This window comes from Pipra filicauda, unplaced genomic scaffold (genome assembly GCF_003945595.2).
Source record: "Pipra filicauda isolate LSUMZ 115617 unplaced genomic scaffold, ASM394559v2 scaffold506_size402828_pilon, whole genome shotgun sequence".
Lineage (NCBI taxonomy): Eukaryota > Metazoa > Chordata > Aves > Passeriformes > Pipridae > Pipra > Pipra filicauda.
The window spans coordinates 200,571-226,421 of record NW_024104650.1 but is presented as its reverse complement, the minus strand read 5'-3'; the positions used below and the strand labels follow the sequence as shown (position 1 = coordinate 226,421).

The 25,851-nt window shown below is 41.1% G+C and overlaps 1 protein-coding gene and 1 long non-coding RNA gene across 4 annotated transcripts; both read right to left on the bottom strand.

Annotated features, from left to right (window-relative positions):
- Nucleotides 1–1,536: 1,536 nt before the first annotated feature.
- On the bottom strand, nucleotides 1,537–4,074 carry LOC120324372. The gene is made up of 2 exons (XR_005565643.1): nucleotides 3,976–4,074; nucleotides 1,537–1,645 (listed from the first exon to the last, which is right to left on the bottom strand). It is a non-coding gene; the product is annotated as an uncharacterized LOC120324372 (long non-coding RNA).
- Nucleotides 4,075–7,235: 3,161 nt separating this feature from the next.
- On the bottom strand, nucleotides 7,236–24,833 carry ADGRG4 (adhesion G protein-coupled receptor G4). Of its 3 annotated transcripts, none has more exons than XM_039386817.1 (16): nucleotides 23,651–24,362; nucleotides 22,590–22,722; nucleotides 21,993–22,111; nucleotides 20,804–21,014; nucleotides 18,994–19,159; nucleotides 18,725–18,874; nucleotides 17,780–17,902; nucleotides 16,024–16,069; nucleotides 14,830–14,933; nucleotides 13,346–13,467; nucleotides 12,773–13,041; nucleotides 11,474–11,567; nucleotides 10,017–10,306; nucleotides 9,325–9,426; nucleotides 8,650–8,811; nucleotides 7,236–7,995 (listed from the first exon to the last, which is right to left on the bottom strand). In XM_039386817.1, exons 1-16 carry the CDS (start codon nucleotides 23,829–23,831, stop codon nucleotides 7,979–7,981), a joined length of 2,289 nt encoding a protein of 762 aa, XP_039242751.1. In that variant the 5' UTR covers nucleotides 23,832–24,362; the 3' UTR covers nucleotides 7,236–7,978. The 3 variants fall into 3 exon arrangements, with proteins under 3 accessions (XP_039242751.1, XP_027578327.2, XP_039242750.1); XM_027722526.2 differs by lacking the exon at nucleotides 7,236–7,995 and adding an exon at nucleotides 24,634–24,833 and having other exon boundaries at nucleotides 8,460–8,811; nucleotides 23,651–23,799; XM_039386816.1 differs by lacking the exon at nucleotides 7,236–7,995 and having other exon boundaries at nucleotides 8,460–8,811.
- Between the last annotated feature and the right edge of the window lie 1,018 nt (nucleotides 24,834–25,851).

Here is a 25,851-nt window from a genome sequence, read left to right as displayed (position 1 = left end):
GCTATTTTTCCTTCAGAATGTTCTTGAGCTGTGATGTTCTAATGGACAAGGTACCCTGCTCAAATCATGAAAGCAATCTCCCAGCAGCGTCCCTTTGTCTGTAGCTGCAGACACACAGACACACAAAAGCAAGTTTGTTTCATTTACTCAAAAAACCTTCTCTAAGTACTAAGCGTGAGAAGTCTTAATTTTTCCTCTCCCAGTCCCAATCCTTTCAAACACAGCCACGCCATAGGTATGAGGTGGTGACAGACCAGGTGGTAAACGTTCGATCAAATGTAGGACCCGTGCTGTGGAGTGGTGGGAGAAGGACTCACTGATGCAAAGAGGATGTATGGGTTAAAAATTCTGATTACATTTTTTGAAAGTGCTTTTAGAAGAGAAGCTCTTGTCACGATCAACCATAATATGTCCTTTCATGCAGGCACAGTATGTAGGTTGCTCACAGATTTAGGTATCTTTGAGGATGCCTGATTATGTTGTCCACCCACACTGGCGTAGCACTGTGCATTATATTTAATACAGAGTTCACTGACTGCAGCAGATTGTGACAGCTTAATGTCAGATAGTTACATAAAATGTTTAGTTTTCCTGTATGGGAGAAGCAGGGTGTCACCAAACATTGGGAACTAATTGCACTCCACCAAGTGTTGAGTACTCAAGGGTGGCATCTGAATGAAGCATCAGGTGTTTAGCTGAAACTGGGATTTAGCTGAAACAAACTCATCGCTTGCCTTGAATTGCACTAGAGGTTGGTTGATGCTCCAAAGCTCAGACAGCAGCAGATCCCAGCCTCTTACAGTTCCAGAGCTTCCAGAGCCATCTGAAAGATTTGGGCTGATAACATGAACTCTGAGGCTCAGTAGTTCACTCAACCATTCTGTATGTTGGGACAGAGAATCTGAACTGATACCCCTCTGTGTGACACATAATCCACAGGACTGGACTCATGAGCTGTGAGTTGCTCCCAGCAGTTGGTTTGGGGAGGATTCAGGTATGAAGGGAAAGCTGACAGACCTCCTGACCCATATTAAAACCTCTTGAGGACATCAACATGTGCCACAGATGAAAGCAACCCCAGACAGGGGCAGAGGCTTAAAATTCTCTTTACTCCTGATACTTCATGTGCTGTTTATCCCAAACTGGACCTGAGTTGATGTGTCTGGACCTGAATGCTCAATTTGATGCTTTGCACTTCAGAAGCCCTCATTACCAGGATACACAGACACATTTTCCCTCCTCTTTTTCTAGCAGGGCACAGTATGTATGTCTAACCCAGCTCACAGCAGCATGAAAGTCTACTTGGTTTTCTCTTTCCACTGAGAGACTGCATTTTTCCCATCTTTCTTCCTCCCTGGGGAAATGTGGCAGAAGAAAGCTCCATCATTTCTCACAATTATTCCTTCAGTCCTTGTATGAGTGCAGGTTTTAGGTAGTTGGCCAGGTTCTCTCTTTATGGAGCATAAGATACTGTCTTGGTGGATTGATAAGAGGTGAAAAATACTATTTTGAAAAAGCACACAAAATAACACTGTCTAGGCCCAACAAAAGCCAGATAGTAAAGCACATCTGCAATTTGTTTATGATGGTAGAATTTCGGCTATTTCTGGTAGCTTTCAGTTGTTCAAATGCTGTTCAAATCCAGCTGAAAAGGAAGAGAACGGCATTGTTATTCCAAATTGTAAAATACTCTAAGGTGTTATTTTAGAGCTTTGTCTCCTGGTGCAAAGAGAAAAGCAATTTGGGTAATTCTGGCTATTGTTTCAAGTACCAGGCTTCACAGAAAATGAATGTTCCTTTTTGAACTCCATGCTGCAAAAAGGTATGAGTAAAATACTCAGGAGTATATAATTTAGCTGTATTTTTAATGCAAATTTTCTGTTTTAATGCAGTGTGACTGTTTACTTAAGTCATTGCCATGTGCTGCATAGTGTCACCCACTCAGTAAAATCCTTCAGAACCATTTGCTCTGCACCAAGCCAAAATACGAAGAAAACAGCCAAAACTTAACTCCCATTAAGGAGTTGATTTTCCAAAATTGTAATTATTTTGTGGTGCATATTTTTATTATTTCGATGTACATTGGTCATGCTGCATTGATTGCTATTTATACAGATATGTCAAATTGCTTTGTGGTTAGAATGCTAGGAACACAAAACTGATACACACTGAACTGCGGCTACATTAGCCAGCCTGGGGGTTTTAGGATTATTTTAACTCAGTCTTTTTTAGGTTGTTATTTGTATAATTTCTGCATAGAACTATTTAGTTGTCTTAATTCTTCTTTTATGTCTCAAGCTCATTTTAGCCCCTTGCTTTGGTTGTCTCTCCTAGCAATTCCACCATCTGTTTGTTGCTGGCTGGTGTAGCCTTCTGTCTCCACTGAGCAAACCGACGTTTATGTTCGTCGGGTGTTAACGACAGAGAGATACTGAGCAGCTTGTCTATCCTAGTCCTGAGTTTTGGCAGACTGTTGTAGCATCCTCCCTTATAAAAGGCTTTTCTCAGACTGAGATCTCTCCAAGAGATGAGCCTGATTGCTCTCCACGTGCCCAGACTGTTCAGCGCAGAGCAGGACTCTGCTGCCGGGTCACCACAGGCACATTCCTCCTACTCCTCCCTGGATGGGGAAAACTGATTTGAAGTCTAGCAGCCTGGAGTCCTTCAACAACTCTAGCTTATAAACTAGACTCTGCAGTTGTAACTAGAATTATCTGAAATACATTTTTCTGCCTAGTGTTTTCTGAACTGACAAAGCCAGTGTTGGGAAGAGGAATCTCTGCTCTAGAGACAACATCCTAAGGGATGGCTGTGTGTAATTGCCTTGTTTCTGACTCACATCTGTGTTTCAGCTTTAGTGTCTTCTCTTTAAATTGAAATTGCCAATGCTGTGACAAGTAATGGCAAGATGGGGGGACAAAGAGCCATTTCATGGCTGTGTGACTTGTGTGACTCTTCCCAATCCATTTTCTAGTGTTCAGGAAGGCAGGTATTAAATGGAAAAGCCTGAATGCACACCTGGAGTGAGCATCCCTGTCAGAGATAGTGGTCCATGTCTAGAGCAGATTATTAACACATCCAGGGTTGTGTTCAGTTCTGCTCTGTCCTCCTGGGACAATGGGAATGAGTCATTTCCATGCACCACATCTGAGTGCCTCCCTAAACATAGAGAACATCACCTTCCCATCTCACCAGACATCCATTTCAGAGCTACGAGTGTCAGGCAAAGGGAAGGAATGTTGCAGAGGGCACTGCCCACGCTGGATTTCTTCACTTGTGAGCACGAGAGCTTTATTTCAGTGTCTGTCAGTCTGATGTTTTTTACCACTGATTGGGAACATCTTCTCTATCCTGTATTTTGATTTTTTTACCATTTCCCAATCTCCTCAGCAGCTGGAGACTAAACAACTACTGAGCTGTAAAAATGGAAAATGTTTTTTAGTACACTTTAATGATGATTTCCTTGTCTGCGTCACATTCATGGCAATCTGTAACCATTTATTGTTAAAGACTACCCATTAGGAGAATAACACATTGGTTTATTACTGGGTTTGTCAGTGTGGAGTTGATTTTACACCAAGGGCAGAGGGAGCTGTGCAGGCACTGAGACTCAGGGCATTGAATCCTGCAGCAATATTTAATTGGAACAGCGTCCCTGTTTTTTGAAACTAAAGATGGGCTATCCAATTAAACTTTCAAATACCACAAAACTTATCAGCATGTCTAGGAGTAAAAATAACACCATCTCAGCCCTCAGTGTTATGAAAGTGAGATGGAAGGTCAGTTTGGATGAGCTGTCAGGGGGAACATTCAGTGATACAGCAACAAGACAGATAACTTCTTGGTCAAAATATGAGAAAAGAGTTTCTGATTTTCTTGCAATGCCCAATTCCAGACTGTTCAGTGGAGTTAGTGGGACAAACTCTGCCTGCAATGGGATCTCAAATGCTGTCATTAATCTGTGGCTCCAAATACCTTTTATCCTGTTTCTCTATTCTTGCATTCCTTCCAGCCCCCTTTTCCAAAAGTTTCCTCAGCCAGTTCCAATATGGGAATGGCCAGTGAAATACTGGTGTCATTTCTGAGAAAAGAGAGAAAAATAAACAGTGGAATTCAGTCCTTGAATTTCTTCAGTTACATGCACAACCAGGCAAGGAAGTAATATAGCAGCATAATTCTTTTGGGCATCCTTGAAACTCTCAATGATACATTTAATTTGGAACCATTAAAATGCCATTACATGCTAAATACTTTCTGATACCTAAAAGCACAGTGAATTGTGCATTAAGACTTAACAATCATCTTATGCAATAGGTAATTATCTCCCCAGTATTTTGATTTTTAATCTCAAATCATTTCCCATAATGACACTTCTTTTGTTGTCCTAATAATAACTGTCTGCTAAATTTAGAAAGAATTATACATCTTGGGTGTAAGCATTGCTACCCTGTGTTGTCAACCACTCCTGCAGATTCAGACACTCTCAGGAGGAAGCTTAAACAAGCTGTACTGACCTTCAGCTGTCATCCTACGTAATATTTATCTATCCCAGGGTTACCAAAGCACTGTACATACACTGAGCTAGAAGGCAGCTTTAGCCCCTTGTTCATGAAGGGACATAAAAAGTCTCTGAGAACCCGTGAGTGAGCTGCCAACACCTTGGATATGCATCCCCTGACTTAGCTGGTACAGAGGGTGGTGAGTTTTGTGCCAGTCTAAATAGCAAGATGGGAGTGGGGAGTGTTTTGTTCAATTCGGCACAACTGCTGCAGTGACTTTACTATCATTTTTTATTTCTTTTGTATCATCTAACCTATTGTTAGCAACCCACTGCGATCTGACATTGAATAATTGTCTTCATAGATAAATATACTTCCTGAAATCTTTATTTTACTGCTTTAAAACAGAGCACACATTTCCTGGTGCATGTATCGCTAAAAATAAGCAATCTAGGAGTAAATGAGGATGACTTAGAAATCAGAGGAGCTTTTAGATTGAGTCGTAGAACCATGGAATGGTTTGGGTTGGAAGGGACCTTAAAGATCATCTCATTCTGACCCCCTGCCACGCACAGGAGTCAACTGATACAATCCAAACTGGGAGGAGGACGGGATTGTATCAGTCACACACGGCTCACGCTCCAGCCAGAGCTGTGGAAGCTGTTCCCATCACTGGAAATTATCGGGAGGTGAATCACAAGCACATAGCAGATTTTATTAGATTTGTTCTTTGTGCATGTCCTCTCCCTGTGAAAACCATCAATGCACAATTCTGTGACAGAATGTCAGCGTAGATACGTTGGAGAAGAGCAGATGCAATGGTGCCGGCGCGGAAGACATTATTTCAGCCCAAGGAAAATTACACATCCTCATTCTGGCTGACAACCTAAACAATGCCATGCTTGAAACATAAATGATACACTGTTTAGCTGGAAAAGCCATTAGGCATGTGATGGAGAGTGGAAGTGAGCTAACAGCCTTCCCAGAACAAATAGCGCTTTGCATTTTACATAAGCAAGTTGACAGGGTTTTAAAAATTTACTTCCAGATTTTGCTTTTTGAATAGAAAACAAAAATTCAATAGCAAGAATGGAGACCTGACATCGCTCCACACTGTGCAGCTTGCTCTTCTTCCTGCTGGTACACCTCCAAAATGGGAAACATGCTGATGGATCCACCCAAGAAATTTCCAGCCATTTCTCAGCAGCCAGACAAGTCTTCAGTATTCCAGCACTTTTCTTACTGCTTGTCCAGCTTTTATTCGAATCTTTGTTCGTCTTAATCCATTAATAATATTATGAAGGCATTTTGCTAAGACTTTAGTAAATCAAGGTACATTTCTCCTTTTATCAGGAATGTAATTAAACAATTACAGGATGCAGGAGAAAAGGCCAGTGTCACGTTGCTCTCGTATTGATCCTCTTTTACTGCCTTTTTATTTTAAATTGGAGTAATAGAAAATAGATTTGGGAGAACTTTTAGCAGGTCTTCCAGTCCATCCTTTGCCCTAAGGCAAAATATACTAATACCAGTTCTGACAGATATTTGTCTCATCACTATGAGTGTTTTTTAATACCTGCAATGATGGCAATTCCGTGTGCTCTCTAGACCACTTAGTCCTTAAGAATAGAAATTGTTACCTAATGTCTAGCCAAAATGTAAGCCCTTTATTTTCTGTCCTCTGAAGTGGATGCAGAAAGAATTACTGCATGAAGGAGAAAGTGAGGGTCAAAGCAGGGTGGTAGAGACACGTCAGACTGTCCACCCACCTAGACTTACTGATATTGTGGCAGAGACAAACTAGTGTAAAAGGGACTTGTGGGAGGATTAAACTCCAGTTCTGCTGAAGAACTCCACAGGCTCCTTCCTTACCCTCTCAGGACCCCCCTGGGGTGTGCAGCAGCCAGGTTAGGGGTGCAGGAGGGGATCAGGCAGAGCTTTAACACCACAGCACAGCGTGTCCTGCTTTGCTTTGCAAAGAGGGAAAACTTGTATTCAGCAGCAGATTGTGAAACAAAGAGTTTGCTTATGAAAATAAAACCACAATACTCAGTGTCTGACATACTGAACTGCCTTTTATATTACATTTCTTTCCCATTGAAAGCAATTTCAAGTCAGAAACAAGTGGAGATGAGGTGGAACTTGTTTGCATGTTTTTAATGTCAACATTTCTCACAGAAAGATGAGGAACTGAAGGTGATCTGCCTGATTTCAAGTAGGCTGGGTGTAGCTACTGTACATTAAAATATTCATCTTTTCCACTAATTGCTGTGTGGGAGTTATTCACAGACTGAAAGAACCTTTGTATTTTCTATTGTACATACCAGCTCTAAAACATGGCTCCATTATATTATTTTACTCCTCTGTCACTGGTACAGGTTAGTATTTCACTATATTATCAATCATAAAAAAATCTTTACTTCAATGATACACAGACAAGGGCATTCAAAACTGAAACTAGGATTTGGTTGAACAGGCAAGTTACCAATTCAGACACATTTGCAGAAAGGAAGCCTCTCCTTCATAGGAGAGGAAAGTTGAGTCTCTCTTGTGATGTTATGAAATGGAGTTTAACTCTTACTGTATTCACAACAAAGTAATACTAAAAGTCAAACTTCTTAATTGCCACCTCCAAAGATGGTAGGATTTTATCTGCTATTGTTCTGTTTATTTTGTGGATTTTTTTTTTCAGGAGAGATAATCTGAAACTTATTTCATACACATAGATACCCATTAGACGTGGGAATTTCAGTTTTTATTGTTTCCACATTCCATTTGAAGGTACTGGGCAACATTTTCAAACATTTAAACGTGCATCTACATCTCTTTAGAGATCTAAAACCAGATCATCAGAGCCAGCACATCTGAAAATAAAAACATACATCTTGGAGGCTGAGTCCAACTTCTTGATTTCCAAGTTGGTCAAACTCCATTTCAGAAAAAGTAAGGAAAGATATGTCTGTGCCTGGGGCAGTCAACCAGCAGGCTAAAAAATATCACTTGAAACTCAGTATTATGTGTGTTAGGCTATGACAATAAGTATCAGATGAAGAAGAAAACAGAGAAATGGCAGGAGGGTGTAAAGGGTAAAAAAAAGATGAACTATGGGAGGGACTAATGAAGAGGGAGAGAATGTTTCCAGTCCCTGTTTAACATGAGGACTAATCTTGGAAACATGGGGGCAGCAAATCCTTGTGTGGTCAGGATTGAAATTCCACTGAAGCCTAGAGTTGAGTCATGGGATAACTGTGTCCAGAGTGATAACTGTACATTAGAAGTAATTATTTGAACAATGCTTGTTTTCATCCACAGAGGAGAACCATCACTAGATAATCAGAAGAAAACAAATTCAGTATCAGTGTAAAAATCCTGCTTTCTGTGGATAGTGCAGTCCTGTATCCATGGTTAGTGTTCTTTGTGAACAAGGATGTTTGGTCTCACCATCTTCTGGAGATACAGCACTGGGGTTGTAATGGACTTCAGCTATGGGAAAGAACTGGGAAAAAATTTCCATTATAATTATTTGGTTTAATGTATTTAGAAAGAATCCTGTAAGAGTATATGCAGAACTCACTGTTTTAACACCTTTGGGGAAATAACACAAATCAGCATGTTTCCAAAAACAACCAGGAATGTTTGGTGCTATTCCTGTTTCAGTAAATGGCTCTACAACAATTTCTTCATCTTGGAAGGCAAAACCTTCTGCTGGGATTCTTCTGGATTAAAAAGACTCACAGCAGGTCTTGTTCAGCTTTCTGGAATCCCCAAGATCTCAACTCTTTTGGGAATGCAATTCCACTTAGGGAGCACTATCGTCTATCTCAAGACTATGATGCTTCCTAACTGGAAGTAGGTCCCATGTGAGTAGCAGCCAGCTGGCCCAGGGTAGAATATCTCTTAGATGCCTAAGATGGAAGCTGAGCAGGGTTCCCTTCCTTTTGGAGAAGAGCCATGCCAGGATTTTAAGGGCTTTCTTACTTTCCTTAGTACAAGAGAAGCCACGTGTAATGTAGCCATTAACCCCAAACCACACTCTGGCACAGACAAAGCAGTGAAAGATTTTCTATTTATTTCCATTGGTTGGGATTTGACAGTCACCATATGGAACCTGTTGCATTCCAGTCTATGCAGTGCACACTGTTTTTCTTACCAATCTTAAAATTCCTATCTGGAGAAGACCTGGGAAGGAGATCTGAACCATTGGAAGTTGAACTTGTTCCATTAGAATTTAGACTCTGCAAAGCCTGGGATGGTGATTTGCGGTTTAAATGCTTTGGTGTAGATCCTGCAGTTGCACCTGACCCACTCCAGTCTGAAATCAGAGAGTGGAAGGCACAGGAACAAAATTCTTTACAGATGTCACATCTCAAACAGCCAGAGAATAACCACCCCTCAGACAGCCAGAGACAGCAAGACATCTCCCTTCTCCTTCCCGGGCTGAGCAAACCCAGCTCCTGCACATAAGAAATAGCTATTAGCATGCCCAATATTCTGCATAAATTTCAGAATCTCAGCTTTATGAAGATTGGAAAGTCACCAAAAACACTGCTCACATAAGGGAACACTGAATGGCATGTGAGAACAGAATCAGAGACCAAGCTAAAATAATTTTTGTAAATCTGCAGTTTTTACTGCATGCTGTCAACCCATCATCGTATCATATAAGCAGTTAATGGGAGAGGATAAAGACTTACTAAAGAAGAATCATCCAATGCAATGCAGAAAGTTTACTGAGGGAGCCTTATTTCTTAATGTAGAACAAATGTGGCACCAGTAGCAGACAAAGACTCATGAGTCAAGCTAAACAAACCCCCTCAGTGCTTACCAGAATAGTTACTCAGACGGAATCTTCCCCAGCAGAAGTGTACTCGGCACTGCTTCACTACCTCATCCTTCATTAGGCAGTGAAACACAAAGATAAAGAACCCTAGAGAAGCAAGAAGAGAGATTAATGTGTTTTCAGATGTATTCTCCAACCCAGTGTCCCTTTTCTAAATGTTTGGCATGCCCCTGATACCGGTAATGTTCTGCATGGGCAGAGAGGTGGTCCCTGGGCCAGCACTGGGATCTTTAAGGTCCCTTCCAACCCAACCCATTCTGTGATTTTATGATTCTGTTGGCCCAGAGTGGCACCAAGTCCTTTGTACATATGGAAGGCTGATAGGAAGAGGTTTCTGCAGATTTTTTATAAGAATAATCTGCAAGTCACTGTGGACTTTATCAACCATTTTTATGCCCAGATGAAAAGGACTGTGCCAACTCCTAAAAGGGTGTGTTTATTGGGACCTGTGTTTCCAAGGCATGAATTCATGTCTTTAATAGTCTATAACAGCAATGCTGTCTAAACAACACTGTCATCCCACTGCAACATAACCTTCCTTTTAAAATAGCTAAACCCTGTAATACAGAAGCTCTCCTCTTCCCCTATGCTTGAATTACATGATGTTACAAATTTATTTCTATTTTGCAGCCCTAAATTGTTGTATTTATAGCACTACTACTCTATTGAGAAATTACCTTGCAAGGTGTTAAAAATGCTGAAAAGATACAAGAAAAATATCCTCACTTCTCCCCAGGCAAAAAAGGCAAAGCCCCAAGTTAAGCCCAAAAGGAACATCAAGCTGAAAGCACTTTTGAGGTCTTGGAGAACACTCCGTTTCAAGAATCTGGATCTCTTTTGTGTCCTTGTCTTCACAGAGTGGATTTGGAGGAGAACAGTGATGAACATGGCTGTATTTGTCAAAAATATCAAGAAGAAATAGGCCACAACAGAGATGTAGAACACTCCACTGTCCTGAATCCAGCAGCTGCAAGAAAGGGAGGCATGGATTCAATATAAGGAGTTTGTGAGAGTGAAACTCAGGAAGCCTGGTTCCCCAAATAAGTATCCTGTATGCTTCTCCAACACTCAGGGCATACCCTAATGCCCATTATTTTCACCCAGTGAGGACATTCATGGAATCTCTCCGCTTGCCTTTTCTGATGGATATTATGGATATTCATTAACTTTGAGACGTTACTATTTCTGGCAAATTCAGATAAACATGACAATTGTTTCACAACTTAATGATGTATACACACAAAGACACACTGCCTTAGGAAAACCAAGTTAAATATGACTTAATTAGGAGTCTAAATAATAGCATCCCACTGGTTAGCTTTTCCTTAGACATAAACTAGTGTCTTTTTGATAACAATGGGTAACAATTTTCCCTCTGAGGTGTCACAGGGGTGTGTTGCCTCTCTGATGGGATAAAATTCAAATATTCCAGGTAATCTTCACCAACAAGTGATCAGATTGTGCTAAACAGAAAACAGGTGAAAAAAATGGAAGCACTTTTGCTATAAAACCATTTTTAAAAAGGATGAAAGAATGCAGTGTTTTCCCACTGGAAAAGAGAGGAGGCTGAGATGATTTAAATAAAAGAATTTGAAATTATGATGAGACAGTGATATGAATTGACATTAAAAAAAAAAAAAAAAAACACCAAAAAAACAACTCATAAAAAAACCCCAAGCCAAAACACAAAAAAACCAAACCAAAACACAAAAAACCAAAACAAAACACAAAAACCCAACAAAACAAAACAAAAAAAACCACCAGAAGCAAATGTGCAAAGTCCTTGAGCAATTATTGTACCTTCACATTTCACCAGAAACCCAGAACACAAACATATACAAATGTCCCACCAGACTGAGTTAATGTCATGTAAAGAAAGAGATTTCACGGAAAACAAACAGGGAGTTGACTGGCAGAAGCCTTCCCTGTCCTCAAGCCCATTTCACTGATGTGAGAGTTACTCCACGCAGTAGCTGCGCATCCAAAATGATTCAATGAACCAGAACCACTAAAAGGAGAGGGTAAAGATGGGGAGCAAAGACAAAAGCAAGAGAGAAGTTGCTGCCTTCTGGTTATCTCTTGTATCTTTCAGATACTCTGGTGACCATCAAAAAGCTGAAAGCATTATACTTACAAATTGCTGTAAGGATTGTTCTCAGAGTGCGACCCATTGCCATAGAAGTCTTTGTTTATAATGAGCACAAGAATAATTACAATAGCTGGTATTCCTAACGTGGAAAGCAAGGGAAAAAGAAATATTTTGATTTAAAAGAAAAAAAAATGGAGAATATGCAAAGATGTCAGATAATCTCTGATGAGTAATTACAGCAGACATATGCATCTTAGGATCAAAATCTACCCCCAAAATCTCCTTCTGAGACAAGCGTAATTAAATATATGGCATAGCAGGTCGAATCTCCCTATTTATGTAAATCACAAATGAGTAGGCATAAAAATATCCGTGTTTGCAAAATGTTTGTGAGTATTCAAACATCTCCAGAAGGGATCCAATCTGGCAAAATAAAACCAACTGATTATTACAAAAGCTGAGTGTCAAAAGATAAGCAAACCACAGCATTTTGTGTTAAGAGCTTATAGAGGCAGACGTTTTCCAGGCAGTGTTTTTCCAGTCTTCCCTTCTACTCATTTCCCATTTCCCACATTTTTTTCAGTCCTGTCTTTTCTGTGGAGAACAGCTGCTGCCAACAACACCATCATGGATGGCTGCCCCTGAGAACAGTTGTGTGCAACGTCAGATCTGAGGGTAGAGAAGACAATACACTTCACACTATTCAAGAGCCAACCTCCCCCCATTTTAAAGCAGCGTCTAATGGTGACCCAAATAACGCAGACCAAATTCTGCTCTAGGTCAGTGCCTCTGGTAACACCTTTTCTAACAGCTGAATCAGCCTATGGGCTCTTTTTGTTGTGTTTCTCCCAGACAAGCCTCTGATGCTTGTCCAGGGAAGTCCTCAGGAGAGCAATGAATGAAAGTCAAATCCCCCCTGTGTGGGGTAATCATGAATAGAATGCCAGGTATTCTGGACACAGGGCTTGGAGAAGGAACTAAAAACACCTTTGAGCACCCCCAGTGCAAGGGTGAAGGCTGTGGGCAGCTCATACGGTCACAGGCACACACACCAATGTGAAGTACCCTGATAAATCATTCCTGTAAGAACAGGAGGGGTAGGAGAGCAGTTCCTTACACCCACTTTCACCTTTTAATTTGACTGTGCAGGGAGCAACAGGCACTTTATGCTAATGTTTCCCTGAGCAGAAGAAATTTAAGCTGAACCTGCCTGGGGGGGAGAGATCCATCCTTACAGCTCAGGTCATTTCTGCTAGCTCAGTGTCCTCACTTGCTTTTGCAAATATGCCCCAATTTTAGAGAAGTTGACAAGCCCAGAAGTGAAGAAGAAATCTGCTTGCTTACCCCAGCCAGCAATGCAGCATTTTAGGATGTACTTTGGGACATAAACATTGAAAACTTTGACAAGAGCCAAGTAAAAGTGAACAGACTCCAGGCACATCCACGTGAAAGCTGCAAGAAGGAAATAGTGAAGGAGCATGGCCATGGTGATGCAGAGGCCTGGCTGGTTGAATGAGGACAGCCAGGAATTGGTGAGGAAGACCATGTTCAGCATCAGCAGTGCAGCACAAAGGTTGAGCAGGATTTTTGAAGGATTGTCTCTCCGCAGCTTCCTAAAAAGAAGGGGAAAGTCCACAAGGACTGCATCATCCAGTGTACAGCCATTCTATGGTGCTGTGAAATTTAGGAACATAGAAGTTGCTGAACAGTTCAGACTGGTGCTTGTATTAAAGCATTTAGTGTTTGAATCCTTCTAATTTCACCAGAGGTCAAAATAAAGCAATTTTTATAATGTCAGCTCTCAATCTTCCCTCCTGTGCATTACAGCATCAAATATTAACAAACGTTCTTATAGTTGCTGCAAATCCATTATTGCTAAAATATTAAAAGCCATGTGAGAAAAAGGATCAGACTTACTCAAGGGTTAAATATGTCACCAGCGTTATTCCCAAAAAAAGGGAAGAAGCACCACATCCTGCATAGCTTATCACAGTTAATATATGATCATGTGTGACATCTATTTCTGTCCGGGCCAAGTCCTGTGTTACAAGATAAAGAATCACAGTTGTTTGCCACTACAGATTAAGAAAATTCCTGTACACATTTTCACATTGAAAAGAAATCAATTCCTGTTCTGCTTACTGCTAATTTTGGAGGGTTTCCATTAACATTTTTATGGGTTTCTTATTGTATAGTCCTACAGGATATCCAAACTAGTAAAAATATGCAGTATTTAAAGTATCCAGCAATAAGTTGTGAAGCTAGAAAAGCTGTCCTTCAGGAAACACAAATTTAATAAGGATTCCAGGATCCTGACAAAATTATTCCTCTGGAGCTTGCTTTGTAGGAGAAACTATTTTGTTTCAGTGGCAGCTGCCATGCTTGGGAACTGCACAAATCTGCTAAATGTCTTGGAGTGTGGGAGGATCCTCCCTGTCCAGAAAGCATCCCTCTGCAAAATCAGCTAGGAGGCTGTGCTCTGCTTCTCCACAGCTGCTGAAGGAATATTGAGAGGATTTTGTTGTTCCCTGACACAGTTTCTCTTCTAGTTGGTGAAGCTTTGTACCTCAGACCAGTAACCCACATCTCTGATGTTGAATACTTGTAGGTGTGCTGATTACTAAAGTGGCAGTGAGAGGTATGATCTTAAAATCAAACTGAATTCTCTTCATCTGAATGGGAACTTGAGCAAGTGTCCGAAATCTGAACCATCTCAATTCCTTCCTGTAATGTCACATATTTACTCCCGGAGAGGGCTTTTGCTTCTGGTGGAGCAGGGTGATGCTGACCTCTAGGGGAAGCATCCTAAGGCAAAGGTGGGGCCATACCCGATCCTGTGGGCTGTATCCTACTGGGATTAGACAATTTTAATCTACTGAGTTTGCTTAGAACTTGCCTATCACTTTGCCTTTGTTGCAGCCCATTCTCAGGCAGTCATATCAGCTTTCGACATTTTACTTTTAGAGGCAGTTTTCTCTGTATTACAGAGAAATAAGAGGTGATACATAATGACATCTCCCACATTTGTATTAAACTTCAGTTTCTGATGGAGCATAGATAAAACATTCCAAAAGATGTAATGTCATTAGTTGCCACTGGCAGGTAATAAATTCAACACAGTATTTCCAACGCAGTAAATAAGACATTAAGGTTGATTAAGTTACACTGCAAAGAAGTACAAACTACATCTGTAAAATGAAATTGCCTTGAAGCAGGTGACATTTAGAGAACTTTATATCATTAAATTATTATAACTGTTTTATTTGTTATTACTGATTTTGGCAAAATTGCAGATATCTAACAGCTTGCATAGATATGAATCTCCCATCTCTCCCCAAATCTAAAGATGACTTTGTTTAGTGCCACGGGACTTTTTGGGAGATGATTCACAGAGTACTTACCAGTAGGACTCCAAAATGGGTAAGATGGTTACAAAAACAGATTGTGTAATTCATATCTGTATATTCCATTTCACACCCTGATGTATTCCAACCACCCAGTCCATCTGTGTAATAGAGAAAAAGGGATTTTTAAGTAGAGTTAGTCATGCTCAGTCATTTATAGCTCTGCAGCATGCAGGGTTTGTGAAGATGAGCTCAAGTTAGTACAGATTGCAGGGTCATTTAGCAGCACACAAGTGAGATTTCACACAGGAACACGTCTTCTGTAGTTGCCTGAGAACCTCAAAATTTGGATGAAAGCCTTTGGTGGAATGAAGAAATATTTAAAGTCATTTACATGTCTGCACACATAAAAAGCAAGAAGAACCTAGTGCTGGGTGAGGCTGTGCTGCAGGATGTGGAAACACAAAAAGAAAAATGTATGTACAGGGCAGAGGATTTATGTAGGCAGAGTTTAGCACTGAAAAAGCCAGATCTTCTCTGATAAGACTGAATTTAGAAGTGGTGCCTTATGGTTGTGCTATACTTTTATCCATCTTTTTCTTCTTTTTCAAATATGTAGCAGCCAACATACCAAACTAAAACTAATCTTCTATTGCAACTCATGAAGAGTTAACATTTAGCAGTATTTTTAGGAGTTATTTGAGCCAATTAATGGGGTGATATTCATCGTGTGTTTGTGTCCACTTATCCTTTGTCTATTTTAGGCTTGAAAGCAATAATAAAAGAGTGAAACATAAGATTATTTATGGGGAATGTATGATACATTCAGAAGCTAAGCTTCTGATTTTAAAAAATATATATTTTTGAACCCTGATAATTGCAGAACAAGCCTTTCCCACATGCTCTGAGTTAACCCAATACACAGTTATCTTTCTGTGTCTGTTGAGTGCATGAGACACATTCAAGGGCTGATCCCATGGACCTCCCTGAAGAAACTGTGAGAATTTATCAGACATTTCATACAATTTCTGCTTTTTAATTAGTCTAAGTCTTCTTACTGATATAGCTGCAGCACTGTACTATGCCATACATGTATCCCTAGGGCTAACACTGATTACTGAGGTACCAACATCAAGCCAAAGCAGCAACACCGACTCAACAGGACAGCCCCAAGTCTCAAAGGTGCCACATCAAGGAGTCAAAGGCTGCTGGGGACAGAGCAAGTGTGGCAGCTCTGCAAATAACACTTACTGTTCTTCCCAAAGTCCCAAAAGACGCAGTGCACTGCTGCATTGCCCTGGAAGCAGAGAAAAGGAGGCTGTGACATTTATCCAGTATGTCTGTAAGCCCTCTGCACTTGCAGACGGTGCATCTTGCTCTGGCTGGGGTGTATAACTAAGGCTTTGATTTGGGTTTGATTTCCCCTGCACTGCTCTCTGATTTTTTGCGTGGTGGTGCTGCAGTGGGTCTGTGGGTCAGGGGCTGCTGGACACTGGGGCTTGTAGAGCCAGCTGGGATATTGTCCATCTCATCCATGGCACTGAACCAGCAGAGTCCTGATTTTTGCCTCTCCCTTTACCAAGGGAAATCCTGGGAGTCAGTGATTTTCCCAGTTTTACCTGTATCTTTCAGCACCTTGTAGTCTTTTAAGGACAGTAGAAAATCTGACATATTGTCCAGCATAGACCAATTCCTGTGTCTAATCTTATTGGCTTCATGTGGTGTCTGAGATGTCACCCCAAATTACTGGTGAAATTCAAAAGTTATGACTAAGACCCAGAATAACAACCTGAGATTTTACACAATTAAAAAAAAAAACCCAACAACACAAAACAAAACAAAAAATCCCAACAACAACAACAACAAAACCCACAAGAAACCTTTATTTTAGATTTTCAATGATTCCTCTCTCTGAAACCAGACAGGGAAGACATGTAAGGGCTGAACAGATGTAAATGGATATTCAATGTAATGTTTTCTCTTGGGGACATTCTAGCTTATTACTCATAATGCTGCAGCAAACTTTCCCAGGGCACAGATTCATTTACTTTTATTATTATTATATCATTAATAAAGTTTAATAAAGCAGAGAGTTTACAGGAAGCCAGCCTAACAGATAAGCTGTTAAGATGTGTGATCTGTAGACTGTCAAATATAATTAGGCAGAGAGCCAAAGATGTAGGTTTGGATGATAACTCATTAAATATTTAATTAAGATAATTTTAAAAGGTTGAGGGAAAAAATCTGAGAGATGCCAGATGGCCTGGTGGAGTAAAAATGACAGAAGAGAGGGGATATCTAGATAAAATTTCTGGGTATATATTTGCTAGAACTGAATGGAAAGAGCATATCTCCATAAAAGCAGCATTTCCAAGCTCTCATTGACTTGAACTTTAATTAAATTCATCTTATTGAATAATTTTGTTCTGCTCTGGGTTTGTAATATATTCATGTGGAGGCTGAATCTTAAACACTGACAACCCAGAAATGCTAAGGTGAAACTCAGTCAACAAGTTTGATCTGTGCCCATTTAGAATAAAATAGACTTCAGCTTTGAAACATCATTTTGAAACAAAAGAAAGCATATTAATCTTGAAAACATCTTTGCAATGTCTTGGGTTTTTTTGAAGTTTACTTTTTTTGGTGACTAAACCAATTTGCTGAATTCAGAGCACAGATAAATCATTTCAGTCCAATCCAAAACCTGCTGGTTTTTAGCAAATAAGCTATTCCTTGGGAAAAAATTGTCCAGATCATAACAAGGAAACAATGAAAAGGTCTTGTGCTGCTAAGCATGGCTTTAGAGCGGAGACACAAACTTTAGTAACCTGCAGGAATTTATAAACACCGAGACCTGTGTGGTCTGTCAATATTTGGGTTTTGATGTAACATGGAGAGGTCAGGCAGTAAAGCGTTTCAAGCTTATTTTTCCTGTTCCCAGTTTACTGTAAGGGTGAGTGAAATCAGCTCTGCTTCATCTCCTTCTGAGGAAAGGAACACATCCTACCGTATTCTGGTCTATGTGCCGAAGAGTGACAGTCACAGGCTCATTAAGGTTCTGAATTGATGCATTTTCAACACTGGCACTCACAACAAAAGTGTTCAACTTCTTCATCGTTAAACTGTCATCCTGCAGTGGAAAAACACATGCATGCAAAAAGAATCCAGGCTCTGCCTGCTCCCATTTTTTTTTCAATTGTACTTCTTGGAAATGGTGATCAGCTAAACCCCATGGGATGCTGGATGTAAAGTTGCTACTTCATTAGAAAATGTATTTAGCTGCAATTCCAGAACAGTCTCCACATCAGCTGAAGCAGAACTGAGTCTCAGATGCATTGCATCAGCTGGATTGAGAAAGCTGTATAATTGTTTCAGTACATTTAAACATCCAGTTGTACATCATTAAGCTCATTAGACAGTAGGCACAACTGTGAATGTTTCTTCTGTGTGAAAAGTATTGCTCAGCACTCTGTATGCACCATCATTCCAAAGAAATGTCTCCCTTTTAAGTTATACCCACCCCTCCTGGAGTTAAGAAAATATAATAACTACTAGAATAATCCTAAATGCTGCACATCAGTGCTGCTATTATTTTAATGGAGACATAAATCTTGAAGTTATTTTCATGATGTTTGGTATATCCCAAATCCTTAAGAAAGAGCTTACTATCAGAGGAAGGTCAGGGTATGTTATTTTCCTGCATAACAGAAGGATTAGAATAACATCAGCTACAGAAAATGAATGGAAAGTCTAAGGTTTACAGACACCTCTCAGAGCATCCTTGCTATAGAGAAGGTTTTGCTGCATGAGCACATTTTCCCTGCACATTTCTCTCTCAGGCTGATGCTAACTGTGCCTGGAACAGACGACACTGTTGGGATTTCTTTTGTAGGCACTGGGAACAGCTAAGCCCATTCCTGCTGTGTTTGGGTTTGCTGGGAGTCGTAGTTACCGCGAAAAGTGAAGTAGTGCCAAAAAACTTAAACTGGATCTTCGAATGCTTGTCTGGGTCACAGTGCTCGATCCCTAGGAAGTTCTTCAGGGATTTGGGCAAAAACACTGAGGCCAAGGCATTTTTGAAAGGGTTTTCTTGCACATTGATCTGCAGGAGAGAGATGACATGCTCAGAGCTGCTGTCCTCAGGTCAAATGCACAACGGGACAGAAGAGCAGGAGGGTTGTCTGTTTTAGTCCATGATTCTGAGTGATACTTTGCTCTCACCTGGAGATCCACACCTCTGTTGTAGGAGGTAATGCCAAAGGCCAGTCCTCCAAACGTGCTGGGATCTGGACGCAACACCAACAGAGCCGAGGAATTGGTTATGACCGACGTATTTCTGCCTGCGCAAGTCACCTTGTAGCCTATCTCCTCAGTTGTCTGCAGGATACTTCAACAAAAGAAACAGGGAGAAAAAAAATACTTCTCTTGAAATGTTCTCCTGGCTTCATAACACACATCCAGGGAACAATCGGCTAAAACCCTCTGCTGTGATTTATGACCACAAGGAGCAAGCCCTAGAGCAGAATGGGTCAGTTTTGGGGTAGATGCATTTTGTCTCCACAGGGTCAGGTGAGGGCAAGCACTTGAGTCAGCATGTTTCAGTGGCCTGAAAGTCTGGCAGGTGGAAGATACCCTCCTGCAGGGACCACACAAGGTGGTTCTGGGAAGACCTGAGTCAAAATTCACACCCAGTCAAATACTGCATTTCATTTGGAAGGCAGTGACTTGTAAAATCTGCTAATTTGACTATTTTCAGGCATCTAATTGTACCCTCAGGTAAAATATCACAGCCAGGATAAGTTAGTCTGCAAGGAACCTTTGGAAATCTGTGCTCCAAATCCCCACCACTCCAAGCTCTAAAGGTAGGGCTGCTGCTCAAGGGTTCATCCAGTAAAACTCTAATTATCTCTGAGGACAGACATTTCTGGCCTTACTATCAGTGAGGTTTTATCTAAGTAGACAGAATAGGCTGGAATGTAAAGGAAGCAGCAAATTAGGGTTGTTTAATACTCATGGGTATTAAGAGTCAGGGACAGCTCCACAGCTTGTTTGGCTCCCTTAAGGCTACTCAGCAATACGCAAGGAGGGATAAAACTCTATCAAAAATGTGAAAGACAGCTGTTCCCAGAACAGACTGAAGGAAAATCTTCCTGTCCTTTGGTCTGGCATTACCTTCATGCATCATCAGCCCCAGACGCACCAGGACCCTTTCATCCACAGCTGCCTTAGAGCTGCAAAGCCTGGAGTTCAGCTTCCCCAAAATACCAACTCTATCTCCATTAAGGATCAAGAATAACATCCTTGTCCCTCAAACCTTACATTTCATGGGAGGAGAATTCAAAGCAATGGATATTTCCCTTAAAAACCCCGCAGCCTATTTGAGAAGGCAGAGGTGGTGCGTGCTGGCAGCTATCACAGCCCCCACTCCACACACTGCAGTGTGACAGGCTTGGAAGAGAGAGCACACAGCCCAAACGATCACGAAGCTACCCAGTGCTTTCTCTTTGACAGATTTTCTAGGTTGTTTTTGGTTACTTCTCCTTGCAGACTCCTGGGTTTGGAAAATCAATGCCGAGTTGTCCACTGCAAACAACTGGGCTGTGGCATAGTCATGCTCCACCCAGAACTTCTAATTTATCATTGCATAGCTGTGTTTGAAAAGTCTTTATCAGCACAGGTAGAGGAGTGACAGAGATTTGTGTCTCCAGGCTGACCTGTCAACAGACCTCACTGCTGAGCCACAAAGATCACCTATGAGAGGAGGTGGCAGCTGGGCAGTCCCTGAGCTGCTTCCAAGTTTGGATGCCCACAGGGAACAACACTGTGATGGTAACTTCTGCAGAACTGTTTCTGGTAAAAGCACCTTTGACAACACAATAACCAATTTCTGCTGCTAATAATCACAAACATGTTTAAGATCCAAGTACAGAAATTGCTAAATCCCATGGTGATATTTTAATAGAGTGAATGAAATAGTCCATGGTGCCTTTTCAAATTAGGAAGCCTCTTCTGGGCAAGTTATCTTACTTACGTATTGGTTATTTTTCTAATGTTCTGATCTTCTATTTCTTGCAGTGAAATATAGTCTAGTATAGACAATGCAGCCTCTGCAAGTGTCATGCTCACATCTGCAAGCTGTACGATACCAGAAATTTTACTTGCAATGATTTCTAATTCTTCCACATGCAGTGTTGCATCTGGCAAGAGGTATAAAATATGCTCTATAACATCTTCTGCATTCTCTGAAAAACAAGGAAGCAGAGATGATTTATGTGGCATAGCTGTCACTCTGGCTATACAGCTACATGTGTCTATGTTAAATGCAGGAGTTAATCTCTCTCTCTTCTCTTTCCATATGGTCATAATGCTCCTGATCTACTACAAAACTCTGTCCTAAGAATAAGTCAATAAGCCTTCAACATGTCAATGAAATGAATGTTGTCACTTGCTTTTGGATTTATAAATACTACCTGTAAATAATATTTACCTTTAACTTTTGCCATGTTTACAAGCATTTGTGAGTTTCAAATTAGACAAGATCCTCCCCTCTCCCCAAATGCTGCTTACCTGGTACCATAGCAAAAGCAAATTCTGAATGGTATCATTTGAAAAAATGTGTTTGCCATTCATCATCTCATCATCCTTCTGTAATTTTTTATAGAAGCAGAGTTTTACACCCTGGGAGTCAGAGAGACTGTGTGCACCTGCAGATATCTTTCAATTATCTACTATTTGATGTGCTGCTGAGGAGGTGGATAAGCAATGGAATTGGGTTTGTTCACCATTCAAACAGCTTACACTGTTTGGCATAGCTTAAAAAAGATATAACCATGTGGTAATGTCACCTTATTACTTATGTGAACTACAGCACCAACTTTTCAATTCCAGATACTGATTTGTGCTTCAGATATTATGAACTACTTTGATGTGGTAACAGAGACGGTATGGACAGACAAAACCTGTGACATTATTCATTGGTTATTTTCTTAGTTCTAAATCAAAGTGTGGGATTTGAGACAAATCTTCAAAGTGATAGCTAGAGAATTTTGAAGCACTTGCAAAATTAATCAGCATTAAAACGTCTTTAAGATGACCAGGTGAGCAGGATGCAGATAAAGCAATTTTATCACTTCCCTTGTTCAGATGCCCAACATAAGCATTATCTGAGTAAAACTATTTTACTGTGACTCACTGTGTCACTGAAGTATCTGGTGCCTTACCTTCTGTTACCGTGATATCTTGGAGGCCTAAAATACTATTTGGAAGTTTTTCCAGTAGTTTACATTTAGTCATGTTTGGTTCCTTCCAAAAAGCTTGCTCTAGTTCAATATTAATTGCACTGAAAAATTAAAACAATGTACATTGTTACAGGAAAAAATACATAATAATGATGTTCCTCATATTTCCCACTCAGGTAACTAAGAATGTAATTCATTAGCCCAACTTTAAATGGACTTGCAAGTCAGATCTGACTTCACACTTGTTCAGCAGAGTGGGAGCCCAGATGCCAGAGCCCTTTGAAATGCACCTGGAGGTATTGGAGGGGAGGGAGCCATGAAGGGATGGCACAAAATGCTACAGTGCTTGTGTTTCCCCTCCCTGCCCAAGCAGAAAGTCCTGAGGTCACTGCAGGTGATGGGAATGATGCCACACTCCCTCTTCCTGCAGGTCGTGCTGGACCAGCCCTGTATCCTTTGCATCCTCCTTGGCATGGCACTGCTGCCATGACAGACTACCACCTGGTTTACCATGACAAAGCCTGGTGATCCCTCCTGTCTTCCATGGAGGAACCAAAACAAGATGATCTCATCACTCACCAGCTCCTCTGAGCAGACTGCAGAGGGTTTTTCCTGCAGCTGACCTCTGCTTCGGAGGCTGGACTTGTTAGTGGCCAGGAATAACTCCCCTTGTACCTTGTGTGTGAGAAGCTTTCTGGACAATCCATCAGTGCTGAGGAGGAAATACATAAAAGCTCTTTAAAAAGATTTAATAGTCAAAAAGAAGTTCCTGCTGACACACAGGAACCCAACTGTTCTGTGGACCTTGTTTCCTGATAGGAATGAGCTGTAATTTGCAGACTGCATAGGAGTATTTTACAAGTTTACTATCTGCAAGAAAGCATTTTGTTTAGATTTGTTTAGATATTTGGTCTCTTCTTCTACACTCTTTTACTCTTTAGTTTGACAAGGTCAGTTCTCAGGTACAGTGTTAGTTTCCAGCATTGCAAACCATATTCAATGACAGCACATCCTGCAGGCTTCTCTAATCTATCTGAAGGTGCTTTCACACTGCCCCTCATTATCCCATCAGTGTCTTTCCTCCAGGCTTGTAGTGTTATCCTCTGCAACTGGTATTTTGTAAGTCACTGGTATAAAATGTTTTAAGTTTCAGTAATGGTCTGTTAGCTCTTACCTCTGTCTTACTTCTGTATTTTAAGGAGCAGCAGAGATTGTAACCAAACCAAGAAAGTACTTGTTTACCTCCTGAGGTTTGGTCCAATATGCACAGACATTACACAAATGGCAGTGAGTTTGGTTTGAGTGTTTGGCTTTGGTGTCCCTGGAGCACTGGCTACCAGCAGGGGCTCCTGGATTTATACCTGAATCAGCCTGACCTTGCCTTCATTGCAAAGGTGCTCAGACCTGCCTTGGCATCGGGATTCAAGTTTTAACTTACTTCCATTTGTCTGGAACCCAAGTTTTTTATCTTGCTGTCACTGCATGGTGTTCTACAGCTTGTGCATCAGATGAGGTCAGTCTGGCTACTTCTTAAGGGTGTTTTCTAGCCTAACGTCTCCACAAAATTTAAATTTGATAAAACACTTGTAGCCAGAATTACAAAGCATGTGATTTCCAACGAGGTTTTAGTGAAATAATACCTATTGACTTCACAGCCACATCTTCAGGTTTGACACACAAGGATAATGGTCCCTCTTTGTATGTGTCATTCAACAGCTGTTTGATCCTGAGACTCAGCACTTCTTGTATTTCCAGAGAGGTGGCCTTTATAATTGCCTTACAGATGTAGCTACAAATAGAACATACAAACAAGGCTGCCATATTAGTAACATTTCACAATGTTTAAAGTTTGGAGTGAGCCAATCATAAAACCCTGTGTCCACCAGAGGTAAAAGACTCCATGACTCCCTGGAAAACTATCTAACTAACCACTTTCAGTATCTCTGGTGGATTTCAGCTTTTCCTCAGAACAATTACTGTGCTAAGTGACTGGGCTGGCTGACTCTAGAAGGTTTGGAAAGACAGTGCCTCTCACTGAGTGGCTTCAGACATGGCAGAAAGCTCCAAGAAGCCATGAGTGGATCACCTCAATGGACTTCTAATTTAACTGAGGGCTAACAAGTGAGATTTCCTTAGGGTTGGGATGTTTCATGTGTTTCTAATTCACTCCTGTCTCCACACAGTGGTCCCTCATTCCTCAAGGCTTTTCTAAACCATTTGCAACCCCTTGAAGGTGATGGGAACCCAGCTCCCCCTCCTCCTGGCCTGGGGTCAGAAGGCAGTCTGGATTTCCTACAGGAGAGGTGCAGGATTCATTCTGGTATCCCTTTGGGGCACTGTCCACTTACTGGCCCCAGTGAAGGACACTGCTCACAGCCAGCTCTTACGGTGCAGCACAAACCTCACAGCTTGCCATGGAAGCACTTTGAGTCTCCCAAGATTCAGGGTATGAGATGGGAACCTTGGATGCTCAAAGGCATTTCCCCAAGTCAAGCATTACTCCATGTGTGCTTTTCTGGTCACTCTGAAGCTCAAACAGCCATGGAGGGGTATAATTCCTCCTCACCCTAAATATGAAATCAACATGAACTATGGAAACCCAGTTCAACACCCTGGATCTTACCTTTGTGACATCCGCTTTACCTTCCCCTTCAGGTCACATAGAGGGACACAGAAAGTTAGAAGCTGGTTAGAATCAATGGGCACAAATTGGATTTTAAGGAAAGTAATCAGCACAAACTCAATGTCCTCATTAAAATGGAGCCTGTTGCTTTAAGTGTTACTGGAACCTGACTCCATAGAGCAGCCTTTGTTTCACAGTACTGCTAGAGGTCCATCAGGATGATTTAGTAATTTCAACAAAACACAATACTGTCAGCATTTAGACCCTGCAACTACTATATCCTCTATGCAGAGGATAAGAAAAAGTAATTATTTAAATCAGAAAATAACAAATTACATACACGAGTCCTCCTATAGGCACTGCTTTGTAGATAATTACCCCTGCAAGAAAAAGAGAATAGAAAATATTTCACAGTAGCATATAACACCCCCCCTTCTGCCATCACCTAAAATACCTTCTGACCACAATGAGCCAGACTTTGCAGCAGAGAAGTCATCTTGAATTCAGCATGGATATATCTACAGAAATCACCAAGATCAACTGTAACGGAGATGCATCCTGACAAAAAACTCTTCTTCCAGAATGGGACCCACCCTTCCCTTAGGGTTTTTCAAATTGGATTCACCCCATGTGAACAGTGCAATGGATTAGTGTACTGTCATTTGCAAAGCAAGCAGTAACTGTGGAAGTCAGAGAAGAATAGGCATAAAAGACAAAAGACAAAACTCCGTGTCTGTACAAGTGACACTTCTACAACTCGCTAAAATACCCTCTCAGCTGCTCACAGTTTGGATATGAATAAGCTAGATAGGGCTAAAAGTTATGAAATAGGGGAGTCTGGTGCAAGGAACCATTGTTTTTGAGCAGAATTTGGGAACTATAATATGCTTTTGTTAGACACAGCCATGCAAGAGCCAGTGAACCTAGATAGCCCTCCAGGGTCTGTGACCCTCCCTCTGTGGGTGGATGTGACCCTCAAACTCCTTTGCACTCACATGTAATCACTGAAACGAGGCTTCAGCAACACTAATATGAGTGAACCCTGCAGGTATCAGCACTTTGCCCTTTCCATCTCCTGCAGGTACCAATTTCTCTGCTTTTTGGATAGCCAGGATGGCATACCAGATACATCAGCCCACTGGAGTCACCACTCACACTCTGCAGAGGCAGCAAAGGTTTCATCTTGGTCATGAGCCAATATAAATCAGCAAAGATGAG

Excerpts from the sequence above, each read along its gene's own strand:
- ADGRG4 (XM_039386816.1), bottom strand. The coding sequence starts at position 23,831 with ATGGCAGCCTTGTTTGTATGTTCTATTTGTAGCTACATCTGTAAGGCA. Across the intron at positions 19,160-20,803 it reads ATTAGAAAAATAACCAATAC|TATCCTGCAGACAACTGAGG; the intron begins GTAAGTAAGATA and ends CTTTTGTTGAAG. Across the intron at positions 11,568-12,772 it reads ATGCTGCATTGCTGGCTGGG|GAATACCAGCTATTGTAATT; the intron begins GTAAGCAAGCAG and ends TTTCCACGTTAG.